The 22,010-nt window shown below is 46.8% G+C and overlaps 1 protein-coding gene across 1 annotated transcript in view; it reads left to right on the forward strand.

Moving 5' to 3' along the window:
- The window catches only part of LOC120986236 (C-type lectin domain family 4 member G-like), a 33,189-nt gene extending 13,434 nt beyond the window's left edge, over window positions 1-19,755 (forward strand). The window contains exons 10-13 of the mRNA XM_040414692.1: window positions 66-119; window positions 4,222-4,370; window positions 15,894-15,997; window positions 19,167-19,755. Of these exons, the coding sequence (XP_040270626.1) occupies window positions 66-119; window positions 4,222-4,370; window positions 15,894-15,997; window positions 19,167-19,305 (446 nt within the window). The 3' untranslated portion in view covers window positions 19,306-19,755. The remainder of the gene's footprint in view (window positions 1-65; window positions 120-4,221; window positions 4,371-15,893; window positions 15,998-19,166) is intronic.
- Window positions 19,756-22,010: the final 2,255 nt, after the last annotated feature.

Raw genomic sequence — 22,010 nt, forward strand, 5'->3', positions numbered from 1 at the left:
CTCTTGTGTGGACAGAGCTGTGGACTATGTTGGTGCTATATAAGCATTTTATTGATATTTTTCAGTGAGTCAACTAGCTGTCCTAAAGTCAGATGTACAATCCATTAAAACATTATTGGGTAAGTCTGCAAAGACAATGACTTTTCTCATATCGTATCTCTCATTCATCCCACACTACCCCCAAACCTCTTGCTTCACATTCTTGCACCACTCTGTCCTTAGCTAAAAAGGAATTATGAGCGAGCAGCTTATGTTTCTCAAAAAGGTTTGTGCCAAGTTTTAAATGTATCCCCTATCCACAGGATAGCGAATATGTGTCTGATCAGTTCAAGTCTGACTGCAGGGACACCCTCCAATCATGAGAATTGGGGACATGTGCTCCACCGGTCCATTTATACGGGAAGAACAAGACCCCCATTTTCATAATCGGTGGGGGTCACTGCAGTCAGACCCCCCACAACAGTTGGATAGAGGATAAGTTTAAAACTTGGCACAACCCCTCTGCACTGCTGTCATGGGCAAATAAGGGACTCACACTCACCTGTGGATTGCCAAGTACCCACCAGTCACTGCATAGGAGCTACGGAGTCATACTTATTGAATGAAGGGCACAATTGAATTTGCAAACCTGGTTCCCAACATGTGGCCACTTCTCTCCAGAGAGGAGTTAAAATGGAATGGTTAGCTCCATTTTATCCAAGTACAGCTCTGCAGTGTTTTCTGCCACCTGCTGGTGAACCAGGTACATTACATAAACACAACAGTTGCAAACAGATTAGGAATGCACAGTGTGGAGGACCTGGACAAAAATACATAAGATGACATTGGTTTTAGCCCAATAAAGACAGTAGCAGGGTGCAGGCAGGCCCGGTGCTATAATAAGGCAGACCAAGCGGCCGCCTTAGGGCGCTGAGAAGGGGGGGGGGGGGGGGCTAAAAAATGAAACTTTATTTTTTTTTATTAATCACTTGCATGCCGCCGGCCTCCTGCGGCTGTTCTCCTCTGTGTGGTGGGCCTCATATCTTCTCTCTGGGCTCCCGAGTCCTGACAAGTTGTTTGAGGACCTTTCCCACTCTGCCAATCAGTGGCCGCAGCTGTGTCACGTGTCAGGGCAGTGATTTCCTACTGAGCCAATCACTGGTCTGACACATGACACAGCTGCAGCCACTGATTGGCAGAGTGGGAAAGGTCCTCAAAGTCTTGTTGGGAGCACAGAGAGAAGATACCAGGACCACACAGAGAAGGGGAGCTGTTGCAGACAACCAGGGCCAGGTGAGGAGCATAATGTTTATTTTTACACAACATTAATAGAGGGGGGAAATGTGACATGGAGGGGGGAGAAATGTGACATAGGGGGGGATATGTGACATGGGGGGGAGAAATGTGCCATGGAGGGGGAGAAATGTGACATGGAGGGGGAGAAATGTGCCTTCGAGAGGTTGAAATGTGCCATGGAGGGGGGAGAAATGTGCCATGGAGGGGAGAAATGTGCCATGGAGGGGGAGAAATGTGACATGGGGGGGTGAAATGTGCCATTAAGGGGAGAAATGTGACATGGGGGGGGGAAATGTGACATGGAGGGGTTGAAATGTGACATGGAGGGGGAGAAATGTGACATGGGGGGAGAAATGTGACACAAAGGGGATGATATAAAAAGCAGGGGGTGATGTGACATGGAGGGGGAGAAATGTTACATGGAGGGGGAGAAATGTCTTACATGTCACATTTCTCATCCTCCATGTTACATCACCCCCCTATGTCACATTTCTCCCCCCTCCATGTCACATTTCTCCCCCCTCCATGTCACATTTCTCATCCCCCTCCATGTGACATCACGCCCTCCTTTTTACATCACCCCCTCCTCTTTACATCACCCCCACCAAGTTGAGGGGGGGGGGGGGGGGCAAAATGTAGCTTCGCTTGTGTGAGCAAAAATCCTTGCACCGGCCTTGGGTGCAGGAGTGGTAACACCACTCTGGGGTGTTACATATGCAGCCATTAAGTAATATAGCCACAAATAGCGCCCCCGAGAAATAACTCGGCACAAGCTCCCGAGTACAATGGCAGAATAACAGAAGAAAATCGAGCCGAAAATGCCAGATAATAAATAGTATAAATGTAGACTTTTATTATAATGTAACAAGACACAATTAAAATTGCAATTATGATGCCAGAGGACAGGGAACAAAAAAGGAAGCCAGGATGGCGCTACCCCAACGCGCGTTTCGGCGTGCCTTCGTCAGGGGGTGACGAAGGCACGCCGAAACGCGCGTTGGGGTAGCGCCATCCTGGTTGTCACACTTCTGGTCTATTTTAGGTGAGTCCCTTCTGCATGTTCACCCTCTTTATTTTTCTTACCTGGATGTTCACTGACATTTCAGGTTTGCATCCAGTGCGGCTATTAACTATAGCTGTTTGTTTCACTTACTTTATTATTATTTTTTGTTTGCTATTGGTTCTCTGCAGTTGATTAGTGACTTACCATTTATCATGTACATGTATGTGATCCTAGGGTAGGTTATTATACCATACACATCCCTATTGATCCTATGTATTTATGCATTCTTGACCAGTGTGTCCCTCCCAGGGTGGCGCCGTTTTTTCCTTCCCTGTTCTTTTTTGTTCCCTGTCCTCTGGCATCATATGCATGTAATTGCAATTTTAATTGTGTCTTGTTACATTATAATAAAAGTCTACATTTATACTATTTATTATCTGGCATTTTAGGCTCCATTTTCTTCTGTTATTCTGCCATTAAGTATAGCAGCCTAACAGAGTCCCTCTAGCCTAACAGAGTACAATATGGATACTTGATGGATATAATAGACAGTTCAGGGCCCCTTACCTTTTGCCCCTATGGGGTCCAAATATCTGTGATGGTGACCAGACCTGTGACGGCACTGCTCTCATATCTATAGGGCTGCAATATACTGCCAAGGGAGCCTAGGGGATGAGCTATATAATGCTCCATATGTGCATGTTGTACTGCATCACCTATTATATTATTATTATTAATTATTAAAGCGCCATTAATTTCATGGCGCTGCACAGTACATATGATAAGCGGTACACATACATAATATAGACTTTTGCACTAATCATGAACAAGACGAGTTACAGACTGGTACAGAAGAAGAGAGGGCCCTGCCCGCGAAGGCTTACAATCTACGAGGTATGGAGGAAGGACACAATAGGTGAGGGTAAAGCTGGTCATGGCGGTATAGAGGCAGCAGGGTCACTGGTTGTAGGCTTGTCTGAAGAGGTGGGTTTTGAAGTTTCTTTTGAAGGATTTCACTGTAGGTGAAAGTCTAATGTGTTGGGGTAGCGAGTTCCAGAGTGTGGGGGATGCACAACAGAAATCTTGGAGGCGGTTGTGGGAAGTAGGGATGGGCAGGTTGTGGACGGCCTTATATGTATTTGTTAGTATTTTGAATTGAATTGGATGGGCAATGGGGAGCCAGTGAGGGGATTGGCAGAGGAGTAACGGGGGGAGAGGTGGATTAACAGGGCAGCAGAGTTGGGGATAGATTGGAGGGCTGTGAAATGAAAGGCCACAGAGGAGGATGTTGCAGTAGTCTAGGCAGGAGATGATGAGGACATGTACAAACATTTTTGCAAACTCATGGCTGAGGAATGCTTGGATGCGGGAGATATTTTTGAGTTGGAGCGGCAGGTGGTGGAAAGAGCATTGATGTGTGGTCTGAATGAGAGGGCAGAATCCAAGGTCACTCCAAGGCAGTGGACTTGGTTGACCGGGGTGAGTGTGCAGCCATTGATTGTGATAGATAGGTTGAGCAAGATGGGGGAAAGATGATAAATTCAGATTTATCCATGTTAAGTTTTAGAAAGTGAGAGAAAAAGAAGGAGGATATGGAAGATAGGCATTGTGGGATTCTGGATAGTAAGGTGGTGATGTCTGGACCAGAGAGGTAGATTTGTGTCGTCAGAATAAAAGTGATACTGAAAGCCATGGGACTCTATGAGCTGTCCCTGGCCCAAGTTGTAGATAGAGAAGAGCAGGGGTCCTAGGACAGAGCCTTGAGGGACACCAACAGAGAGGGGGTGAGATGAAGAGGTGGTGTGAGAGTGGGAAACACTAAATGTCCAGTCTGTGAGGAATGATGTAATCCAGGAGAGGGCCAAGTCCATGGTGCCAAGAGATGAGAGAGTTTGTAACAGAAGGAAACTTGCTAAGTCTTCATATTCTCATTATATCACTAGGTCTCTGTACGTCCTGTCCGGTTGGATGGACCCTGCTCGGTTCAAGTTGCTATTTTTTCTCTTCATCTCATCAGACGTGGCTGAATTCACAGAAAGAGTGCAGCAAAATGGATTCCTCCCTCCTCATCCTGAATAGCAATATGGAACTGGTAATATATGATTACTTAGGAGCATACAAGGAGGACATGTAATCACCAAAATTAAAGGGGTTTTCTGAGATTTCATTACTGATCAATTATCATCAGAATAGGTCATCAGTAGAGATGAGCGAATCGAAGTTGACGAAGTGGAATTAAATCCAAATTTCAGGAAAAATTTGATTTGCACCAAATCAGAATTTCCTCACACTTCGTGGTAACGAATTGCATTTTTTCCTAAAATGGCTGCTGCACGTGTCAGGACATGGAGCAAGGAACTCTAGGAACGAGGGATCACCCACAATGCCATGCATGCAGCCAGTCAGCAGCCAGCAAGCCCCTGTGATGTCACAGCCCTATAAATAGCCTTAGCCATCTTGGATTCAGCCATTTTCCAGTGTACTTAGTGCAGGGAGAGATGTCAGCAGACGCTAGGCACAGTGGTAGAAAAGACTTTTAAACTTTTATTTTGCTGTATAGAAGTTCAGTGAAAGGATAGGGAGGAATCATTCCACAGTATTGAAGAACAGAGTACAGTAGGGGAGTTTACAGCCTGGGTAATATGAACAATCCTATTACACCTTGTTGTACTGACTGGGGACCCAAATTGCCATTATACAGCTCTGTAATTCCAGCAAACCGTTCTTGTTATTGGGCTGCAAGTGCTGTTTGATACAGCCATTAACAGGGTTTATTACAAGGAAATATTTCTACGTCTTATTTGCCCTTGTGTGCAGTTATATTTTCTAAAGCATTTTTTGGCTTGTATTAGTGGGGAAAAAAGGGCTAGCCGTTGTGTGGTGAAGTGAGAAAATTAAAGCCCTTTTTGGAGTGTATTAGTGGCAAAAAAATTACTGTATTTTCCGTTCAGTAGTGCAGTATGCTGTGGGCTCAGCTCCACTATAAAGCGAGGATGAGTTACCAGAGGACAGTCAGCAGCTACTGGCCAGCCAAGATGTGGAGGAGACATCCGCCGCTTCCTCCTGTAGGCGGGCAAGTAGTGATGAGGAGAGTGGCGTGGGAGCTCGTGTTGCAAGCGGTCAGGCTCCTGACCCAGAGACAGTTGAGGAGGACATCAGTAACGTGCAGACAGTACTCAATGATGATGTAGCTGATCGCACTTGGGAACCAGGTGAATTAGGGGCTTCATCATCATCGGGAGAAGATGGTGGCAGCTTGCCCGTGAGGCAGCGGTGGAACCAGCAAGTCGCTAGCATGGCTGGGAGTCAGCAGGGTGGCAGCAGTGGGAGGTCGGGAGCCAAATGTGCCCGGGATAGACCACCCGCTTCGCAGGAGCCTACCTGCCCGGAAAGTAGTGGTGCAGGGGTTCACGGAGGCAGCAATGGTAGTAGTCAGTCAGTGCGGAGTATTGGAGGTAAAATCACCTACTCGGTAGTGTGACAGTTTTTTGTTAAGCCGCCAGAGGAGGTGAATATGGCCATTTGTAGAATCTGTGGCCCTGCATCAACATATGCCTGGGAGAACCGTGGCTCCGATGTGGTAATCCAGCCTGCCGCAGCAACCGCTGCATCACCCAGTGGTACGCACCTGATTTCAGGCAGTCAAGGCTCCACCACCTCAGCCGAAGGGAACTGTCTGTCCTTCCCATCATCTGATGCTCCTGATCAGTCATTCCGTCAGGAATCGATCACCGAAGCGATTGCCAAGAGACAACAGTATGCCTGCACTCATCCAATGGCGCAGAAGCTGAACGTGCTCCTGGCCAATTTGCTGAAGATGCAGTCCCTCTCTTTCCAAGTGGTGGGCCAGTCATTGAGCCTGTCGGTGTCTGCCAAAGTGCACGACAGCGCCGACGTGTGGAGCTGTAACTACGGTCAGGGACAATACATGCCCTATATGGCCCACTGGGCGAATGTGGTTCCTGCACAGCCACACCAGCAACTTGGCCAGGTGACACCGCTTCCGCCTCCACGTTCTCACGCCGTTAGTCCTGCGACAATGTCCGTCTCTGCCTCCTCATCCTCCACCGTGTCCTCAGCCTCAACTGCAAGGACAATGCACAGTGCCCCTCCAGCATACCACATGTTCAGGGCACGGTGGTGTCTCGCTGTTCTGCACCTCGTTTGCCTGGGTGAATGGAGTCACACAGGGGAGGAACTGCTCCGTGTCCTTCATCAAGAAATCGAATCCTGGATTTCTCTGCGACAACTCAAAATAGGAACCATGGTGACCGACAACGGGAAGAACAAGATGTCAGCGCTGCGTCAAGGAGGGCTGAGTCATGCGCCCTGCATGGCACACATGTTCAATCTGGTTGTCAAGCGGTTCCTGAAGTCTTCCACCAATCTGCAAGACATCCTAAAAATGGCTAGGAAACTTTGCATGCACTTCAGCCCCTCTTACACCGCAAAGCACACCCTCCTTGAGCTGCAGCACAGAACGGCATCCCCCAACATAGGCTGATATGCGACGTTTCTTCCCGTTGGAATTCCACCCTCCATATGTTGGACCTACTATACGAACAGAGAAAGGCCATAAATGATTACTTGATGATCCAAGTGGACAGGAGTACTCCCCTGTGTAACTTCGATGTCAGCCAGTGGCAGCTCATGTGTGACACCTGCCGTTTGCTCAGGACCTTTGAGGAGGCCACGTTATTTGTCAGTCACTAGGACTACGGGATGAACAACATCATTTCACTGCTTCATGTCCTGGAACAGATGCTGGTAAATCTGGCCGGTCAGGGGACTGGAGATGTGGTGCCTAGATCTCACGGCCACATGAGTCCTGTGGGGGCTGAATTGGAGGAGGAGGAGGACATTGGAGCACAAGCAATGTGTAGCGAAATGGGTGGTTTTTCTACACAGGTGACAGGAGAGGAGGAGCAGGAGCAGCCAGAGGAGCTACAGGGCAATGAGGAAGACGAGGCAGGGGACCCAGACACACCGTGGCAATATGCAGTGGAGATGGAGGCAGGGAGTCCCTCTGAGCCACTTACATAAATGACCCGAACTACTGAACTACTATAGAGACATCCTATGTAGTCAGTTGGCCGCTACCTATCTGCGCCATCGTCCATCCTCTCGCAGGTCTGACTGGGGGGGCCCTCTGCCCTCATGTTCCTCTGCCATGGCTGCCGTGGCAGGGGGGGGGGGGGGTAGGAGCAGTTACAGCTCCATTAGCAGAAACTTGAGTCTAGAGTCGCTAATGAGCAGCTTTCTTCACCTGCCTAGTGAAGAAACTACTCCCCAGCAGCAGCAGCCGCTAGACCTGGAGCAGGACCTGAACCAGCAGGTGGTGGCATACTTGGACAGCACCCTGCCACCCCACATTGAAGATCCGCTGGACTACTGGGCAGCCAAACTGGATTTGTGGCTGCAACTGGCAGAGTTTGCCCTGGAAAAGCTGTCCTGCCTGGCCAGTAGTGTGGCATCAGAGCGGGTGTTTAGTGCAGCGGGGGCCATAGTTACCCCAAGAAGAACTTGCCTGTCCAAAATGTGGAGATGCAAAATAAAACCGAAAAAAGGAGTTGAGTTAGAGAACGGGGAAGTGAAATGGGGGAAGGGGGAAAAAGAGGAATGGGATGAGAGGTGCCAAGGGATCACCCAGAGATGGAGGTGTTGAGTCGTGATGAAGGAAGAGAAACAGAAACGTGAGGCAGCTCCCCAGACCGTAAAAGTTCAGTACACAACTGTGTACTATAAATTCAAAAAAGTAGGAGAAAAAAAAAAAAAAAAAAAGATACGGTTGCTGGTGCTAATCCAGGAGGGAACCTGGACGCAAAAAGAGGGTGCCACAAAGCGATAGAGTTAACAGGGTTGGAAGTATATTTTGAGTCTCATGAAGTGAGAGTTTGGTATATTGTAGTGAATCATATAATGTGTTCATAAGAGACATTAATAAAAAATAATTATAATAATAAAATTTGTATGGAAATGCATACACATCAATCTTAGTACCACACATGGGTCCAATTCGTGGCTATTGATTGATAAAAAAGCAATGGTAAAGGACTTACTTTACCAGGGAGGGAAGTAAAGGATAAACTCAATACACCAATACTTGCACTTTCCCCGCCGAGGTCACCTGTAGGCAGTAAGTGTAGCTTCTCTGGTCCCCAAAGGATGACACCGAGGGCTCCTGGATGAAGTAGAAGTCTTTATTTTCAATAAAAATCTCGACGCGTTTCGGGATAAGAGTCCCTTTATCAAGAGCATAAAATCTTTTTTTTTTTTTCTCTCCTACTGTTTCAAAATGTGGAAAGGCTGACCTTTGTCAAGATGAATTAGGCGTGGATCAGCCAGGATTTGCTTTAGACTAGATCATCCATAGTGCCACACCAACACTTTGACAAAAGAGACCGGTTTCTTCTAGCTACCTGCCTCAACTACTATTCTGATGCTGCCACCCGCCTGATGCCACACATCTGATGCCTAGTGCTCCTTCTTTCACCCACCATCTTCAGTTCGTACTGGTATTGCCACCCACCTCCCCACTCTGTCACCTGGTCACTCTGAGGTCTCCTGATGCTGCTGCCACCTCCACACCATGTCACCTTGCCACTCTGTGGTCTCTTGATGCTGCTGCCACCTCCACACTATGTCACCTTGCAACTCTGTGGTCTCCTGATGCTGCTGCCACCTCCATACTATGTCACCTTGCCACTCTGTGGTCTCCTGATGCTGCTGTCACCTCCACACTGTCACCTTGCCACTCTGTGGTGTCCTCATGCTGCCACCTCCATACTATGTCACCTTGCCACTCTGTGGCCTCCTGATGCTGCCACCTCCACACTGTCATTGTGCCACGCTGTGGCCTCCTCCTGATGCTGCTGCCGCCACCTCCACACTCTGTCATTGTGCCACTCTGTGGCCTCCTGATGATGCTGCTGCCACCTCCACACTCTGTCATTGTGCCACCCTGTGGCCTCCTCCTGATGCTGCTGCTGCCACCTCCAAACTCTGTCATTGTGCCACTCTGTGGTCTCCTCATGCTGCTGCCACCTCCACACTGTCATTGTGCCACCCTGTGGCCATGTCCTAATGCTGCTGCCGCCACCTCCACACTCTGTCATTGTGCCAAGCTGTGGCCTCCTCCTGATGCTGCTGCTGCCACTTCCACACTCTGTCATTGTGCCACTCTGTGGCCTCCTGATGATGCTACTGCCACCTCCACACTCTGTCATTGTGCCACTCTGTGGCCTCCTCCTGATGCTGCCACCTCCACACTCTGTGGTCTGCTCATGCTGCTGCTGCAACCTCCACACTGTCATTGTGCCACCCTATGGCATTCTCTTGATGCTGCTGCCGCCACCTCCACACTGTTATTGTGCCACACTGTGGCCTCCTGATGTTGCGCCACCTCCACACTGTCATTGTGCCACTCTGTGGCCTCCTCCTGATGCTGCTGCTGCTGCCACCTCCATACTCTGTGATTGTGCCACTCTGTGGCCACATGATGATGCTGCTGCTGCCACCACCACACTGTCATTGAGCCAGTCTGTGGCCTCCTCCTGATGCTGCTGCCACCTCCAGACTCTATCATTTGGCCACTCTGTGGTCTCTTCATGCTGCTTCCACCTCACCACTATGTCATAGGGCCACTCTATGGACTTCTCATGCTGTTCCCACCCTCCCCACTTCATGACTGGGCCACTCTTTTGCCTTTCGGCCTGGTTGACATCATAATTTATTTGACCCTTCTTCTGATCTGTCAGAAGGAAGAAAAATGAGACACACAACAGGTCCTGTCTATGTAACAGCTGTAAGGCCTGCATGACATGGTCCCTATTTTGCATCAGAATTGGCTTATGATTTGGTAGCCAAAAGCAGGAGTGGGTACAAAACACAGAAGACATGCAAATATTCCATTCACGTGTCATCTCTGTTTTGGATCCACTCCTGTTTTTTTGGCTATAAGAATACTGCTGGATTACTGACCAAATGCTGACCGAGTGAAGGCGGATGCTCCACAGACAGGATCAGTTTTTTAGGGGTTATTCTTCTGACGGATCAGAGGAAGAGCAAAATAATCAGTGACGTCAACACAAACTTACTGCTGACACCATCTCTACTCTGTTGGGTGGGGGCTCTACAGGTTCTGTAGACATCTATGTGAAATCAGCTGATGACGGTGTAAAAGGAGTGCGCTTCTTCTTGGCGCTAACATTGACCTTTAAGGCTGAGTTCACACTTGAGTTATTTGTTCAGTTTTGGCCCCGTGACTGCCCAAATAAGTGAAGTGTCCAGTGATTCTAAGAGCGACGCCTGTCATCTGCATGTCATACTGACTCACAGTATTGTTTCACTACCCCAGCAGACTCCCTATGCATGTTACTGCAAGGCACAGTGTTCTACACCACTAAAAAGGCTCTTTGCAGCCCGGAAATAGCTGTTTTTTTAACGCGATTCACCGTGAATAAATTCGGATCGAACCAAATAATTTCAAAAAATTCGGCGAGCTGGTCAAATCAATTTTTTTTTTTATTCGCTCATCTGTAGTCATCAGTATCTGATCGGCGGGGGTCCGACACATGGGACCCCCGCTGATCAGCTGTTTACGAAGGCATCGGCACTCCTGTGAGCAACGCGGCATTCTCACAGCTTTTCCTAGGTCAGTGACGACATGTTCATCGGTCACATGGCCTAGGAGCAGCTCAGCAACATTGAAGTGAATGGGGATGAGCGCGATACCAAGCACGGCCACTATACAATGTACGGCGCTGTGCTTGGTCAGCACGGAGAAGGCCGCGGTGCTCACAGGAGCACCGGTGCCTTCTCAAACAGATCAGATACTGACGATAGGTCATCAGTAGTAAAATCTCAGAAAATCCTTTTAATGGCACACATATTTTTTATGGGTAACGCTAATAATTTACATCATTCACATTATAAAGTGGGTGTATTTTGGCCCATTATATGGTGTGGAAACTGGAGCTATATTGCACACTGTACTACGGTTGCTTAGGAGGGGAGGACCTGATCCATTCTAAGTATTCATTGGAGCATAAGCTTTTTAACCACCTCCGGACCGCCTAACGCAGGATCGCGTTCCGGAGGTGGCAGCGCTGCGCACAGTCACGCATATATGCGTCATCTCGCGAGACGCGAGACTTCCTGTGAACGCGCGCACACAGGCGTGCGCGCTCACAGGAACGGAAGGTAAGAGAGGTGATCTCCAGCCTGCCAGCGGCGATCGTTCGCTGGCAGGCTGGAGATGTGTTTTTTTTAACCCCTAACAGGTATATTAGACGCTGTTTTGATAACAGCGTCTAATATACCTGCTACCTGGTCCTCTGGTGGTCCCCTTTGTTTGGATCGACCACCAGAGGACACAGGTAGCTCAGTAAAGTAGCACCAAGCACCACTACACTACACTACACCCCCCCCGTCACTTATTAACCCCTTATTAGCCCCTGATCACCCCTGATCACCCCATATAGACTCCCTGATCACCCCCCTGTCATTGATTACCCCCTGTCATTGATCAACCCCCTGTAAGGCTCCATTCAGACGTCCGCATGATTTTTACGGATCCACTGATTGATGGATCGGATCCGCAAAACGCATCCGGACGTCTGAATGAAGCCTTACAGGGGCATGATCAATGACTGTGGTGATCACCCCATATAGACTCCCTTATCACCCCCCTGTAAAGCTCCATTCAGATGTCCGCATGATTTTTACGGATGCACTGATAGATGGATCGGATCCGCAAAACGCATCCGGACGTCTGAATGAAGCCTTACAGCGGCATGATCAATGACTGTGGTGATCACCCCATATAGACTCCCTGATCACCCCCCTGTCATTGATTACCCCCCTGTCATTGATCACCCCCCTGTAAAGCTCCATTCAGATGTCCGCATGATTTTTACGGATGCACTGATAGATGGATCGGATCCGCAAAACGCATACGGACGTCTGAATGAAGCCTTACAGGGGCGTGATCAATGACTGTGGTGATCACCCCATATAGACTCCCTGATCACCCCCCTGTCATTGATCACCCCCATGTCATTGATCACCCCCCTGTAAAGCTCCATTCAGATGTCCGCATGATTTTTACGGATGCACTGATAGATGGATCGGATCCGCAAAACGCATCCGGACGTCTGAATGAAGCCTTACAGGGGCATGATCAATGACTGTGGTTATCACCCCATATAGACTCCCTGATCACCCCCCTGTCATTGATTACCCCCCTGTAAAGCTCCATTCAGATGTCCGCATGATTTTTATGGATGCACTGATAGATGGATCGGATCCGCAAAACGCATACGGACGTCTGAATGAAGCCTTACAGGGGCGTGATCAATGACTGTGGTGATCACCCCATATAGACTCCCTGATCACCCCCCTGTCATTGATTACACCCCTGTCATTGATCAACCCCCTGTAAAGCTCCATTCAGATGTCCGCATGATTTTTACGGATGCACTGATAGATGGATCGGATCCGCAAAACGCATCCGGACGTCTGAATGAAGCCTTACAGGGGCGTGATCAATGACTGTGGTGATCACCCCATATAGACTCCCTGATCACCCCCCTGTCATTGATTAACCCCCTGTCATTGATTACCCCCCTGTAAAGCTCCATTCAGACGTCCGCATGATTTTTACGGATCCACTGATAGATGGATCGGATCCGCAAAACGCATCCGGACGTCTGAATGAAGCCTTACAGGGGCATGATCAATGACTGTGGTTATTACCCCATATAGACTCCCTGATCACCCCCCTGTCATTGATTACCCCCCTGTAAAGCTCCATTCAGATGTCCGCATGATTTTTACGGATGCACTGATAGATGGATCGGATCCGCAAAACGCATACGGACGTCTGAATGAAGCCTTACACGGGCGTGATCAATGACTGTGGTTATCACCCCATATAGACTCCCTGATCACCCCCCTGTCATTGATCACCCCCCCCTGTCATTGATCACCCCCCCCTGTCATTGATCACCCCCCTGTCATTGATCACCCCCCTGTCATTGATCACCCCCCTGTCATTGATCACCCTCTGTAAGGCTCCATTCAGACATTTTTTTGACCCAAGTTAGCGGAATTATATTTTTTTTTTCTTACAAAGTCTCATATTCCACTAACTTGTGTCAAAAAATAAAATCTCACATGAACTCCCCATACCCCTCACGGAATCCAAATGCGTAAATTTTTTTAGACATTTATATTCCAGACTTCTTCTCACGCTTTAGGGCCCCTAGAATGCCAGGGCAGTATAAATACCCCACATGTGACCCCATTTCGGAAAGAAGACACCCCCAGGTATTCCGTGAGGGGCATATTGAGTCCATGAAAGATTGAAATTTTTGTCCCAAGTTAGCGGAACGGGAGACTTTGTGAGAAAAAAATTAAAAATATCAATTTCCGCTAACTTGTGCCAAAAAAAAAAAATTTCTATGAACTCGCCATGCCCCTCATTGATTACCTTGGGGTGTCTTCTTTCCAAAATGGGGTCACATGTGGGGTATTTATACTGCCCTGGCATTCTAGGGGCCCCAAAGCGTGAGAAGAAGTCTGGTATCCAAATGTCTAAAAATGCCCTCCTAAAAGGAATTTGGGCACCTTTGCGCATCTAGGCTGCAAAAAAGTGTCACACATCTGGTATCGCCGTACTCAGGAGAAGTTGGGGAATGTGTTTTGGGGTGTCATTTTACATATACCCATGCTGGGTGAGATAAATATCTTGGTCAAATGCCAACTTTGTATAAAAAAATGGTAAAAGTTGTCTTTTGCCAAGATATTTCTCTCACCCAGCAAGGGTATATGTAAAATGACACCCCAAAACACATTCCCCACCTTCTCCTGAATACGGTGATACCACATGTGACACTTTTTTGCAGCCTAGGTGGGCAAAGGGGCCCATATTCCAAAGAGCACCTTTAGGATTTCACAGGTCATTTACCTACTTACCACACATTAGGGCCCCTGGAAAATGCCAGGGCAGTATAACTACCCCACAAGTGACCCCATTTTGGAAAGAAGACACCCCAAGGTATTCCGTGAGGGCCATGGCGAGTTCCTAGAATTTTTTATTTTTTGTCACAAGTTAGTGGAAAATGCTGATTTTTTTTTTTTTTCATACAAAGTCTCATATTCCACTAACTTGTGACAAAAAATAAAAACTTCCATGAACTCACTATGCCCATCAGCGAATACCTTGGGGTCTCTTCTTTCCAAAATGGGGTCACTTGTGGGGTAGTTATACTGCCCTGGCATTCTAGGGGCCCAAATGTGTGGTAAGGAGTTTGAAATCAAATTCTGTAAAAAATGACCTGTGAAATCCGAAAGGTGCTCTTTGAGAAATATCTTGGCAAAAGACAACTTTTCCCATTTTTTTATACAAAGTTGGCATTTGACCAAGATATTTATCTCACCCAGCATGGGTATATGTAAAAAGACACCCCAAAACACATTCCTCAACTTCTCCTGAATACAGAGATACCAGATGTGTGACACTTTTTGCAGCCTAGGTGGGCAAAGGGGCCCATATTCCAAAGAGCACCTTTCGGATTTCACAGGTCATTTTTTACAGAATTTGATTTCAAACTCCTTACCACACATTTGGGCCCCTAGAATGCCAGGGCAGTATAACGACCCCACAAGTGACCCCATTTTGGAAAGAAGAGACCCCAAGGTATTTCGTGATGGGCATAGTGAGTTCATAGAAGTTTTTATTTTTTGTCACAAGTTAGTGGAATATGAGACTTTGTAAGAAAAGAAAAAAAAAATAAAAAATCATCATTTTCCGCTAACTTGTGACAAAAAATAAAAAGTTCTATGAACTCACTATGCCCATCAGCAAATACCTTAGGGTGTCTACTTTCCGAAATGGGGTCATTTGTGGGGTGTTTCTACTGTCTGGCCATTGTAGAACCTCAGGAAACATGACAGGTGCTCAGAAAGTCAGAGCTGCTTCAAAAAGCGGAAATTCACATTTTTGTACCATAGTTTGTAAACGCTATAACTTTTACCCAAACCATTTTTTTTTTACCCAAACATTTTTTTTTTATCAAAGACATGTAGAACAATAAATTTAGAGCAAAATTTCTATATGGATCTTGTTTTTTTTGCCAAATTTTACAACTGAAAGTGAAAAATGTCATTTTTTTGCAAAAAAAATCGTTAAATTTCGATTAATAACAAAAAAAGTAAAAATGTCAGCAGCAATGAAATACCACCAAATGAAAGCTCTATTAGTGAGAAGAAAAGGAGGTAAAATTCATTTGGGTGGTAAGTTGCATGACCGAGCAATAAACGGTGAAAGTAGTGTAGGTCAGAAGTGTAAAAAGTGGCCTGGTCATCAAGGGTGTTTAAGCACTGGGGGCTGAGGTGGTTAAAGAAGCCTCTGAAGGTGCTCACCGCCATGATGGTTTGCATAGCCCCGTTGTAATGTTCTGACACCACGTTCAAAACCTTGTGTGAATGTATCTATGAGACTTTGACAACTAGTAATTATTATTCCCAGTCCAAGGAGCTGATGTGTGAGAATGATCAATAGACAATATAAGAAGGATTTTCCGGTTTCTAAGAACTGTCCGTCTTCCTCCAGGATGCGCTTCGTCCATTCATTGGAAGTAAGAGATTCTGGATCGGCCTCCGTAGGGAAAATGGATATACTTGGCGTTGGGTGGACGGAACGATCCCAGTGTTCACGTGAGTGATAAAGGCACATAACTCATAGACATACATAAAACTCCTACTATGCAGTTCATACCATCTGCACCACTGCACTACTACTAAATTCAGGACTGGCATAATCCCATAGAAAGGCAATCAAGTATAGCTGATATTTCAGAGGAAGTTCTCGGGTTTTGTCACCAATACAAGTGATTAGACCGTTTTTGCGTCCTCTTCTCAAAGCCTAATGGAATCGATTGTCATTGAGCTTAAATCCTCCCCCACTACTATTCTGTCGTCATTAACCTTTAAACACACAATTACAATATTAATCATCATAGACCCATAAATAATGCAAACATTTATGAAAAAAAAGAAGAGAAGTCCTAATAATCCATTCTGCCTCACAGCACAATAGGCGCTTAAATCGATCCATGCCACCCGCCGAAACAGAGATCCTCTGTATACCAGAAAATGACAAGGACCGAGGATCTCCATCATGCCTCTATTTATGTTCTATTATTATTTTTTATATATATATATATATATATATATATATATATATATGTTTGCTTTATGTATTTATGTGTCAATGATGATTAATATTGTAACTGTGTGTTTAAGGGTTAATGGCAGGGAGGGATTTAAGTGCAATGACGCTCGATCCCAATAGGCATTGAGAAAGGATGCAAAACAGCCATAGGCCGGTGCTATGAGTTGTCGTTTTCTGTATCTTTTTCACTGAGCACCTCCTTTTTCTACTTGCATAGGCCCCCCTTCTTCTTAGTCCGATGAGGCAGTGGTGCCGAACCCTGACTTACTGCCAGTTATTCCATGATCAGCTTTGGAAGTGTTGGGCATGTCCTCTGTAGAGAACTTAATGCTACCAGAGCCTGAACTACCTCAGTAAAGACCACTGGATTTGTTACTTGACCTGATTATTGCCTTGCTCCACCCTTCCACCTCTGCCATTATCCTGCCTACAACATGTAGGAGCCCTGCCTCGCACCTCTAAATCTGACAACATCAAGGGCACCTCACCTAGCATCAGGCAGGAGTCCCAGACCTCAGGGACTGCCCTGAGGAAAGAAAGGGGGCACCCTCCATTCACTGCAGAGCCACAGGGAAAGCTACTGTGAACCACTACTACACATATTAGTGCCACCACTACCACTGGAATCCTCGCCTTCCCCACATACGTGTGCTCCTCTCTTCTCCATTCCTTGTAGATTGTAAGCTCCTACATAATGTATCTTGTAAACAGTTTTATCTTTGGAACATCCTGTCTTTCGCAGCCATCACAGCACGTTACCCCAATATTATGTTATGGAAAGCGAGAAAGAAGTTGATGGTGCTATATAATTACTATTCATAATACATATTGAAGGGTTTTCTCAACTTCCACATCTGAGATGAAGTCAGATCCCTGTCGATCCAACTGATCACTGGGGCTGCTTTATTCTATAATGAATGGGGCTGCCCCAGTGATCGGCTGATTGACAGGGATCCGACTTCATCTCAGACACTTATACAGTATTCGCCATAAATGTCTGATAGGGGAAGGTCCTAATGCTGACCTTTGTTACCCCCAAGAAAAGCCAGCCACTTGGCTCTCTCCATAACTCCTTAGATTTGAATGGAGACAACTGCCACATAAGCCTAAGGCTATGTGTATCTGCTGTCGGCTACGTCACCTGGAGAGACCAGGAATATCCTTTTTAAATACTATATCTGAGACAGGAATACCCTTTTACTACAGGTCATCATCTAGTATCACCAGGGGGTGCTGCATATTGCTGTCAGGGCGACCTTATACAACTTTACCATGTGAAGTCCTACAACTACTTAGCAAAAAAAAGTACCAAAAAAGGAAACGTGATCGAACATACCCTAACAGGAATTGTATCTGTTTAGAGGCATTTTTTTTTGTTGACACATTAATAAGAAAGGTTTGGAGTCACAGGTGACGTCTCCTCCAATTGAGTCTGTAGCTCTCCCTTCTCCTCTCTATCTGGCCCAGACCACCATGACTTCAGGTCATTACTCAACAGTTCCCCTCAAAACCACAGTGCTAGATAGATAGTGACCCAAGCAGTAATAGTGCCTCAAACAGTAAAAATACCACTGATGTTCTCCCCACAGTAATGCTGTACCTTTTAGGTCCCACACACAGTAATAGTGCCCCCTCTAGGTCCAACAAAGTAGTAGTGTGACTTGTTAGGCTCCATATAGTAACAGTGCCCCTTTTAGTGCCTCACACAGCAATAATACCCCTTTTATGGCCTCAACATACAGAGTCAATATACCCGCAGTAACTTAAATGTAATTCAGAATGAAAACTATATATACTTACATAACCCTGTTCCCAAGTAGAAAGCCGTGAAAGGGCAGTGAGGGCAAAAGGAATAGCTGGCACCACCCCGCACACAGACGGTGTTATAGAGTCGCGTCATCGCAACGCTTATGTTGAGAAGCCAGTGTCTTGTACTCCTCACAGCCGGGAGAAGGCAGGATGATGCCGTCACAGTAATGCGCCACTTAGGCTGGGTTCACATCACGTTTTATGCCTCTGTTTGACATATACATTACAAAAAAAAAAGGATACAAAAACGCAGCACACCATGTTCTTGTATCCTGCACAGTCCGGTAAAAAACACGTATACTTTTTTTTATTTTTATAATGGAACTCTATGGTGTACGGATGCCACTGTATGGCTCGGATACCGTTAAGGGTCCATTCACACGTCCGCAATTTCGTTCCGAACGGAATTTGCGGACCCATTCATTTCTATGGGGGCAGCACGATGTGCTGCCTGGATATGGAATTGCGGACCCGCACTTCCGGGTCCGAAAAAAATAGAACATGTCCTATTCTTGTCCGCAATTGCGGACAAGAATAGGCATTTTCCATCAAGTGCCGGCGATGTGCGGTCCGCAAAATACGGAACGCACATCGCCGATGTCTGTGTTTTGAGGATCCACTGATCCGTGGATCCGCAAAACACACTCGGATGCGCGAATGGACCCTAAAAGTGGTGCCATTATCGAGGTGGCCTTGTGCAAGTGCTGTATGTTTAAAGCGGCCCTGCTCATGTATCCTTTGTGTGTTTTTCACGGTCAAGGCTTTACTGCCATGATAATGACTTGGGGGGGGGGGGGTATAACGTTATATTCCACTTATCCTGCATGATATTTTTCTGTACAGTAACTGGTATGCAGGTGAACCGAATAACTCCGCTCAGCGGGAGCACTGCACCGAGATGATTTCCGGGGGATGGAATGACTTGGACTGCAGCAAAACGATAGATTACATCTGCAGGAAAGTAACTACCTGCCGAGCCTGAGACTCCGACCGAGGCCCCTGGAACCATCTAAGCTTCTAGTATATGGAAGAAGACGTGGGCCCCTTAGAATAAACCAGGTCCCCACTGTGCTGCCCAGTTTTACCATAGCGGCTGCATGCTCCGTCTCTATGGTACTTATGTGTGTTATCCTAAACAGATAATACTCCATTGGGCTATGCACACATCCAGTTTTTGTCACGGATCTCTATTCCCGATCCGCAGATCTGAGAGCAGATCCTCTTTTTTTCCGTGTTAGCTGATTACAATAACCCCTTCTACGGATGGGGCTAAAAAACTGGAAGAAGCTATCCGTATTTAGTGAATCCATATTTGCAAACAGAAAATTCACATGCCTGTGTGCACGAGGCCTTAGGGCTCATGTACACGACCGTAAGTATTTTGCGGTCTGCAAAACACGGATTTGCAAAAAAAATTAAAAAAACGGATAATATCCGTTTGACTTCCGTCTTGCATCGTTTTGTTTTTTTTGCGGATCCACTATAACAATGCCTGTCCTTGTCCGCAAAACAGACAAGAAGAGAACATGTTCTATCTTTTTGTGGAACGGACATGTGGATACACACATTCATTTACGTTTTTTGCAGACCCATTGAAGTTAATGGTTCCGCATGTGGGCTGCAAAAAAACCGGAAGGGACACGGATAGAAAATACAGTCGTGTGCATGAGCCCTTAGAGATGCACTTTATGATCTTGGTACGGGTGATTACTTTAAAGGGGTTCTACAGTTTGTTTTAACTGATGATCTATCCTCTGGATAGATCATCAGCATCTGATCGGCGGGGATCAAGTGAATGGAGCTTAGCCGCGCCCAGGCCAGTTGATACTAGTCGTGACGTCACTGGGCCAGCAGTAAACAGTGAGAAGGCCGTGGTGCTCCTGGAGCACCGCTGCCTTCTCAAACAGCTGATCGGCGGGGGTCCCGGGTGTCGGACCCCCGCCGATCAGATGCTGATGATCTATCCAGAGGATAGATCATCAGTTTAAACAAAGTGCAGAACCCCTTTAAGGCTTCATGCACACGAATGTATTTTGTTTCTGTGTCCGTTCCTTTTTTTTTTTTTTGCGTATAGGAAGCGGACCCTTTCGTTTCAATTGGTCCGCAAAAAATGCGGACAGCAGACCGTGTACTGTCCGCATCCGTATGTCCGTTCCGTAGCTCCGCAAAAGAGAAAGACCATGTTCTAGGCTACTTTCACACTTGTGTTTACATTTTCCGGTGATGAGATCCGATCTCAATAGCAGAGAAAAACGCTTCCGTTTTGTCCCGATTCATTGTCAATGGGGACAAAACGGAACTGAACAGAACGGAGCGCTCCAAAAAAAACGTTTGGTTTCATTCCCATACCGGAGAAAAAAAAACGCAAGCTGCGGTTTTCTTTCCGTCATGGGATGCGGAGCAAAATGGATCCGGCATGACACACAATGCAAGTCAATGGGGACGGATCCGTTTAACTCTGACACAATAGAAAACGGATCTGCCCCCCATTGACATTCAATGGAGTTCATGACGGATCCGTCTTTGCTATGTTAAAGATAATACAACCGGATCCGTTCATAACGGATGCAGACGGTTGTATTATCAATAACGGAAGCGTTTTTGCTGATCCCTGCCGGATCAGGCAAAAACGCAAGTGTGAAAGTAGCCCTATTATTGTCTGTTTTGCGGACAAGGATAGGCATTGTTACAATGGATCCACACAAAAAAAGGATGCCAAACGAACGTCATCCGTATTTTTTGTGGATCCGTGTTTTGCGGACCGCAAAACAGATACGGTCGTGTGAATGTAGCCTAAGTTGAAAGCTGTTACTCCCTTGGTATTGCCATACCTACCAAAGGGACAGGGCACATGACTGGTACTGCACTGCTTCCCTAGCTTGCTGGGACTCAGTCATTGCAGTTACTTGCAGCTGCCACTAGAGGGAGCTCAGTGTCCAGAAATGGTTTCTAGTAATAACAGGTATGTACGGTACATATAATGCATGTAAGTAACCTGACTGCAGGATCAAATACCACAGAGACCAAGATCAGCAAGTCCGCAGCTCACCCACCGAGCACCCTAACTGCGTTTAGCCAATGGCGTCTTCTGGAATGGTTGTTGACATGTACAGGACGCTATTTGAACAGAAAAGGAAGAATCATGAGTGTTCATGCTTGTGAATAAGGCCTTACTTGATTGCAAGATAACGTGCTTAGAGGGTTCCTCAGGATAGGCCATCAATATCTGATCGGTGGGGTCCCGACACTCTGGACCCCCGCCGATCAGCTACTTGAGAAGGTTGCGGCCAGTGATGTCACATTCATGAGTCACATGACCTAGGCGCAACTCAGTCTCATTCAAGTGAATGCGGCTGAGCAGCAATACCAAGCACGGCCACTATACAATGTACGGCGCTGTGCTTGGGAAGTTGTAAGGAGGCTGCGGCACTCACCAGGGCGTTGCTGTCTCCTCAAACAGCTGATTGGCTGGGGTCAGACTGTCAGACCCCCACTGATCAGATACTGATGACCTATCCTGAGGAATACAAAAGTAAAAAAAAACCTTTAAAGGTGTTTTCTCATCTTAGACAATGGGGGCATATCGCTAGGATATGCCCCCATTGTCTTATAGGTGCTGGGACCCGCATCTATATCGAGAACGGAGCCCCGAAAGTGAAGGAGAGTGCACAGCGCTGGCTCGGCTAT

This window comes from Bufo bufo, chromosome 1 (genome assembly GCF_905171765.1).
Source record: "Bufo bufo chromosome 1, aBufBuf1.1, whole genome shotgun sequence".
Classification (NCBI taxonomy): domain Eukaryota; kingdom Metazoa; phylum Chordata; class Amphibia; order Anura; family Bufonidae; genus Bufo; species Bufo bufo.